This window comes from Ceratosolen solmsi, unplaced genomic scaffold (assembly GCF_000503995.2).
Source record: "Ceratosolen solmsi marchali unplaced genomic scaffold, CerSol_1.0 scaffold13, whole genome shotgun sequence".
Classification (NCBI taxonomy): Eukaryota; Metazoa; Arthropoda; class Insecta; order Hymenoptera; family Agaonidae; genus Ceratosolen; species Ceratosolen solmsi.
In genome coordinates, this window is record NW_011948418.1 from 3,656,854 (window position 1) to 3,665,278 (window position 8,425).

Consider the following 8,425-nt stretch of genomic DNA (forward strand, 5'->3'; position numbering starts at 1 on the left):
TGAACTAAATAAATTTTTCTCTAAGTAAATGTGTGATAATTTCCGAAAATTTCTTTTACTGCTTAATATTATTCTTAATATTAATATTAGACGAATAGTATGACATGGCTACGTCTTAATATAACGCGAATTACGAAATGACAATTCGAGTTTCGATTTTCATCATTTTGAAACTATCCAAGAGACTCGTGTGATTACACAGGGTAATGGGGGGGGGGAATATATAGAAACATCAAAATCTTCTCTCCTCGCACATTCTTCCCGACCTTTGACGCTCGAGCGTGTAAAGGCGCGCGCTAACAGTCGAGTCTTCAGGCTTACGTATCCGTCCTCTTCCTCGTCATCCGCCACGGGTATGTCTAGTTTACGTAGCCCCTGGAGATTATTCTGCCTGTCAGCAAAAGGTAGGGGCAAAGGCGCGTACCAACACAGATGGTGCGTATGCTTCGCACGGCACCTGCTTATGTTGAGACAAGGCTCGAGACGTTTCCTGTGCCGCTCCTGATAACAACATTTCATGAACCGTTTGGCCTTCTATTTTTTTTTATTTTTTTTTTTTTTTTTTGTTTTTTTGGTTTTTTTTTTAATCTCCTTCCGATGGAACGAGATTTATAGCGCTCGATTGCGACTCGCCGTCGTCTATCCGAAACAGGATACTACTTCTAAGACGTAACTTGTTATATCTGACTGGAACAAGCATTTGATGTTTATTAAAAAGAAGAGCGTAATTCACCGAGATAAAATAATAGAGCAAATATTTACTAAACTTCTACGCAATAATTTAAACGTAAATTACACGATTTTTCATACGAAGTCGAATTTTTTTCTTTTTTACACAAATATTGACACTTGTATTAAAATATAAATTTTTATGTACATTTTAACAAAAGATTTGCGCAGAGCAATTATGGGTATCATTGAGAATACTTTGTAACAATATTTTGATGCAGGAATAAATATATATTTACTTTTATAAAATATTTTCGAATAAACTATTAAAAACACATTTCTATTAATATGTGACTGAGAATTAGTGAAGAGGCGTTGTGGTCTTAATTCGTATTTGATTATTTGAAACATAGCTAAAATATTAAAATTTTACATAAAATTTTGTTGTATTTAACTAAAAATTTAGACCATAATTAATTATTATCTCAAATATCAAATTTAATATTTAATTCGATTGTGAGCGAAGCAATTAGTATAATTATATTTAAAATAAACGTTATGTACTTTATCGTATACAGAGGCAATGATATACAATTATCAATTCAATCGTATAATATCTTAATTAAATATTAGACTAATAAAAATATATAAAATGCAATGAATAATACGATATTGAGATCATAAGAAGTAATTTCCATCAGAGTACAATCGTTGCTAGTTTAAATACTTTCTTTTCTTTCATTTGAAAAATTAATTTTACAATTATAGTCGCTTACTATTATGATTATGATGTAAAGACATTTTCTTTTTTCATATTCACTTATTTAATGAAGATAAATAATTTGTTTATTTGACCGTGGTATATCTAACATTATTGATTATTATAAATTTACACTAATCAAGAAAATTTTGAAATGTATAAAATTAATGATATTTTAAAATTATTTCTAGGTATTTCAGTATTTTGATGTATAATTTGATTTATAATTATTATAATTCTCATCGAATTAATTGAATTCGTTATAAAGTAAGTACTCTGTGTTATTGTAAATCTGTTTTCACTATAAAGTACTATAAAGCATCTTTAATCGATACATTAATATATAAATTTGCATACACGTAATATATCAATTTATCAATATATTAAGATATGCTCGTTTAAACCATTTCAATAACTTTTATAATGATTTCTATTAGCCTTGGTATCCATATATTACATATTTATCCATATAATTTTAAAAGTCTATATTTTTTGATTAATAAATAATATATGATATAATAATAATATAATAATAAATAATCTATGATAACTCTATTATAATTTTCATAATTTTATAATTTACTTGGTAGTATTTTTAAAAATAATTATTCACATGTTGAAGCAATTATATATAACTTAAACCTTAAAATTATAACATTTATAGCTGAAAAATAGTGTAAAAACCTAATATTTGTAAATTTAATGTAAATATAATTTACATTGGTACAGTGTTGATTATGAAATTGCACTAATAATGACAAAAAAAATTATAGTTTTGTGAGTCAAAAGAAGTAAAATGATATTGTGTAAATTTTTCAAGTAATACTTTCGTCAAACTATTATTTTTTTTCGATAAATATTCTTAATAATCTTTGAATAAATTAACAATGAGATTTTTTTTACTTATTTATATGAGATCTCATTGTTTACTTATTTAACATGTTACTTACCTATAAAATTATTAACTGACATAATTTTTTCAAATATCATAACAATAATATATGAATTATCTATATTTTTTTATAACGATAACTTAAAACATTAAAATTAGTTTGCTACTATATTTTGATATAAAATTAATTTTGTTAGCAAATATTTAATTTTCATGTCAAATGTTTAATTGTTTTATATTTTGATTTTTAATCCTATTCTTCGATATTTTCAGCATGAGATTCAAAGCTTTCATTTTTATTCAGTGCATAATACTGTGTGAGTAATAAATAATATTTTTAACTCCCGTAAAGCATTAGAGAACGCTGAAATAATATGAAAATTTTATTTGTAGATAGTCAATATGATTCCTTGAGTGCAAAAGCGTTAATCGGAGAGTATGTTAGACGAGTAAGACCGGATGAATTTAATTTTATAGTATCTATCGAACGAATTAATGCCTCAAATCCTATAATACAGAATAATCATGATTGCACAGGAGTGCTAGTATCACAAAAAACTGTATTAACTTCAGCTCATTGTTTAGCAACTATGAAGCTGGATGAGACTGTAATAGTGGTTGGATCAACTGATTTAAGACGCGGCAGAAATTTTTATCCATCATTTTGGCTTTCTTATGACAGGTGGATTTCACTGAAGAATAAAGAGAGCCAATACTCACTCAACGATATAGCTATTATAAAAGTACGACTTTATACTATTTTCTCGAATAAAAAGTTAATACGAGCAATCGTCACTGAACATGTATGATCTAGTGAATACTCGTGAAAATAAAAATTAATTGAAAAATTAAGAGAATTTCTTTTACAGTTAGCTACTGAGGTGCCGGGTTATATCCATCCAGTGCTTTTATCGACTAAACCAAGTATCGAACTATATGGATTAAGAGTCGTAACAGCAGGATGGGGTGAAAATAGAAATGGCGATATTAATAATTTTTTGGAGGCTGTAATTGTCAATGTTATACCGCATAGGGAATGTGAAAATAAAATCTTTCGAGCTACTGGTGAAAGAATTTCAATTGGAAAAAATCTCTTGTGTACCGTTGCGAATCCATATGCACTTCTGTGCAGGGTAAATATATATTTTTATAAGTAGTAAACGATAAATGATTACATCAATAAGTGAAACATATTTTTAAAATAATTTTGTATTATTCATAGTTGCAAGAGATATTTAGTTTCTTTCTATTTCAATTTGTTAGTAAAATCTTATTTTAATTAAATCTAATTTACGAATAGTATAATAGTAAAATTTTAAAACACTATTAACCCATTCATAGTTACTTTTAAAGTTTATTATAATTAATTTTTTTTTTAGCGATTTGTAAAATCATTTATATAACTCATATCTTATGTTGTTTAATGCAACCTTTAAAAATCATCACAACGTCACAAGCATTATAGAGGCCGAATATTAACGTTATTTATATTAATACGAAAAACTGTATAAATAATTGCAAGTTATTCGTGAGAATTATGTCCAAATATTAAAAATATGTGTAAAATGTAGAAACTTTAAAGAAGCTTTTCAATGAAATATGCATTATATATTTATCAAATTGATATTCTTTCATATTTTAGGGAGATAGCGGTGGTCCTTTACTAGACAATGGAAAGCTTATTGGAATAAATAAAGGAGTCTGTTTATATCCAGAATTTCGTTTTCATCCAGATAAAATAAATATACACATGTCTATTAACCATTATAAGGACTTTATAGTAGATGTTATACAAAATTTTTAAATGAAAAAAAATAACAATAACAAATAATAAGTACATGTTTTAAATTCATCATTCAAGTTGTCTTGAATTGAGTTTTCTTTATTAACTTGAATTTTCAAATGCTTCTTTAACATTGTTCTTTTAAAATAGTTATGACAACTATCTATATTATTTTACATTATTAATAGAATATTAAACGTAATGAAGTTTGTGGATTAGTATATTTGGATATTTCTTTTATTTGTTAAGTTATTTAACTTATTGACTAATAGAACATATCATTTTTTACGTAATGAATAATACGTAATGAATTTTACGAAAGATATAAACTGTAATTATTTATTCTTTATTTTGTATATATTTAAAATTCATTATTTTATTATAATTTTTTCTTATATGGTTATATGTTGAAGTATAAGACATTGATAAAAAGTAATACGAAATATTTTCGTTTCAAAATAATATATTTTATTATCAATTACGGAATTTTATGATGCTTTGTAGAAACATATAAAATAAATAATTACAAGTATTTAATTTTTAATTATTCTTAGTTTTACATAGAATTAATTTTACAATTATACAGTTATTAAATATTTCAAATAATCGTATGTATAAAGATTGTATAAATAAGAATGTCCATTAAAAAATATTATACAAATAGAACAAATATTCGTTGTATTTAATTTAATTTATTTTTAAATTTATACTGAAAAAAAAATGAATAAAATTATATCAATCAAGGAATTCATTTTGAACAGACAATGTACTATGCATGAATTTTTAAATCGTCAACATTATGTCAATTATTTGCAATTAGAATACTTGAATTATGTTTAATATTATTGTAAACTAATGTTATCGCAAATTATCAATGTCATATAATATTTTATTTGTTCTTAGTGTTTAGTTTATCATCTACCTACACGAAGTAGAGTTTGTATTCATGAAATCACATTTTGCAGAAATGATATTCATCTTGCTTAGTAATTGTGACATAAACACAAAGTTAATAACGCGAATTTAAATTACAAGAAATATTCACTCAAGTGCTTTATAAAAATATGATACATTAGGGGTTTCCATTTATAATTATGTATATCAAGGTAAATAATACTATTTTTTTAACGGATAACAAAATTTATGTAATATATATGAAATATATACAGCATATATTTTAGTTATTATTTCATCATTTGGATTAGAATTCCAACAATGCAATAATTCCAATATTAAAATGAAATAAATCGAATTAAGTCACTAAAGTATGGCAATTGTGAGCATTTTATCGATCTCTAATTTATTTGAATATTTTTAAATAGTTGAAAACGTAAAAATTATAGTCCTATATTGTTTATAAGTAATAAGATTATTTTTCAACATTCATCATTGCTTGTATACAAACTATAGTATTTTTTTATTACCTTACATACTTTAACAAATTGTAAAATAAAGACATTATCGTGGAAAAGGTATTGACTATAATTATATCGTCTTTGATATAACAGTCTAAATATTAATATTATAACGTATTTAAATAATGAAAAATAACTTGAATTAAGATTATACACAAAGAGCAAGTACTTCGCAAACATGTTTGATATTTTTTTGTCACAGAATTTTTTATAAATATGAAATCGAAGCTAACTTAAAAAGTCTAATTTAATGCTTTTTATTAAATTATATTACTTTTAATTATTTGTTTAATTATTTCTATTATATTACTGCGTCTACAATCTTTTAAACGCATTAATTTTATTATATTTTTTTATATTAAATTAATGTATGCGTTTTCAAGTGCATTATAAATAAATATATTTATTAAAATAATTTTCGTAAACATCTACAAACATAATTCGATATTTTTCTTTAAAAAAAGATAATAAAAATCACTTGCTTGAAAAATAACAAATTTTTTTAATGTATTTAACATACATATTTTGTAGCGTAACCAACTGTGCAATAATATAACAATTAATTTTAAAATATGATATTTTATATAAGCAATTTTTAAACATAAACATGATTTCAACATATTAATCTATGTATGTATCTATTTATATATTATTTGCACCATATTTGGCAAAGCGATAGATAAGAATTTTACAGTAGTATTAAGTAAAAAACTTTTTTTATTATTATTCAGTTTAAATTATACTTTTTAAATAAGTAGTGTGATTAATTTTTTTACATTATTTACAATTTATGTAAAATTAAAAAAAAAAGTTTATCCGGCCAATATTAACCGAAGTTTATATATATATATATATAAACATATATATATATATATTATACATAAATATACATAATATTACAGAAAACCATATATAATATACAATAAAATAAATAATGTATACAATAAATAAAGTAATATGAGAAAAAAAAATAATAATACCTTGATAATAAATAAGTAAGACTATATTTGGAACAAAATTAAAATTAAGTAAAAAAATTTTTTTATCAAATATTCAATACTAAGATATTCAAAAATAAATATTTTGTAATAGTAATTCTGACTGGAACTATAAGTGCAAATCTCCTGCATGCATAATCATTGAATTTCTTATCAAAATTAGTCTGCTTATATTCATTTTATAAAAGCTTACCTACATTTGGTCCTTTTATCCTTTCGATAAAAAATCTCGCTAGGTTATGAATTTTTTTTTTCCTTGTCATTCTAAATCTTTTTATTAATGCTATGTTACATTATACAAGCTATGTTATTTTTTATATATTCTATTTTAATTATCATACTTTGCAATTATTAGAAGGAATATTGAATAAAGAATAGTTTTAGTTACATTGAAATACCATTTGTCTTTATTAAAAAGTAGAATTTTTTTTTTTCAATAAATCAGATAAGATTTTTCAATAAAATATTTAATATAATCAAGAAACACAATGAAACCAATAAAAAACCAATCTTATTCCTGAAAATTTAAACCGAATAGCAGTAATGATTGAAGTATATAAATGTTATATATATTTTGATTTCACAAGGTCGCCTTTTGTTAGTCAAATAATACTGTATAATGAATAAAACTTATTGTTGTTAAAATTAAAACACAAAATTTCTATCACAGGATTTAAAGTTAACATATTTTTTATTAATATGTAATCCTTTTAATATCCGTAGATTCTTTTCTAATGAATTTTATAATCGTATTTTTACTAGATTTCGTTCGTGCTTATAAGTTAACTATATTAATATTGATTATTATGGTTACGTATTTTATGTATATAGAAATAATATAGAATTAAATAAATTCCACATAAAAATAGATAATTTCTTAAATCAAATATAGATAACAGATATTTTAAATAAGAAAATTGTAGTTATAAAAATATATTTTAATACTTCGGTAATGCTATAAAAAGGTTAAAATTAAATTTTTGAAATATATAGGTATTCCATTTGGAAATAAAAGAAGTAAGGAATTACATAAGTTTGAGCAAAAATTTATTATCGTTGTAATATTGTTAACATAATATTGTTAAAAATAAAAAGTTCCACAAAAAATTACAACAATGGTATCAATATTTCATAAAAAGACTATTAAAAAAAAAAAAAAAAAAAAAAATAGAATAAAAATGTTTTTTATTTCAATAGTAATTATTCGTTGCTACGTATAATTATTTATAAATTTCTGAAATTTAATCTATTATTCTTTTTGGTATAAATTTAAATTTGATGTAATTATTAGTTGTAAAATAACAATAGCGTAAGTGTTAGTTAATGCACAATTTAATTCAAATAGTTATTCAGCAATAATATATCTAATAATTTAATTAATTTAGGAGCATTCAATTTAGCCATTAATATTTTTGTAATTTTGCAAAAATATAGATTTTGTTTTAGATATTATACTTTATTGTTTAGGTAAGGTAGACAAATAATATTATTTAAATAATTGTATAATTAATTAATATAAATATTGTTTTTTTTATAAAATTTAATCGAATTTGTAGTATTGTAAAAATAAGAAGAGATTATATTAATTAACGTTTTATTGAGAAAAAAAATGATTATTTATTCAGTTAAGTATTTGTATACCTGATTTTTGTAATGTGATAAATAATATTCGATGCATTTGTACATAAAAATATTGTAAATATAACGAATAATTTGTCAAATAATATGTGACTGATTAATGTAAACATAGTAAAAACGAGTTTTTTTTTCTACTTTTAATAAATTTTATAAGAATATTTATAATTATGAATATAATATATGTGATTATAATTTTTTATAAATGTAGAGCTAATGAACGGAATAATCAAGTCATTATTATATGTTATTAAGATTTATTTTAATTTCAGT

At 22.5% G+C, this 8,425-nt stretch overlaps 1 protein-coding gene across 2 annotated transcripts; it reads left to right on the forward strand.

The window, feature by feature from the left end:
* Nucleotides 1-2,557: 2,557 nt before the first annotated feature.
* On the forward strand, nucleotides 2,558-4,125 carry LOC105360127 (chymotrypsin-2-like). 2 transcript variants are annotated; one of them, XM_011496927.1, is made up of 5 exons: nucleotides 2,558-2,638; nucleotides 2,715-2,770; nucleotides 2,840-3,064; nucleotides 3,191-3,454; nucleotides 3,964-4,125. In XM_011496927.1, exons 1-5 carry the CDS (start codon nucleotides 2,596-2,598, stop codon nucleotides 4,123-4,125), a joined length of 750 nt encoding a protein of 249 aa, XP_011495229.1. In that variant the 5' UTR covers nucleotides 2,558-2,595. The 2 variants fall into 2 exon arrangements, with proteins under 2 accessions (XP_011495229.1, XP_011495227.1); XM_011496925.1 differs by having other exon boundaries at nucleotides 2,715-3,064.
* The last annotated feature ends 4,300 nt before the right edge of the window (nucleotides 4,126-8,425 follow it).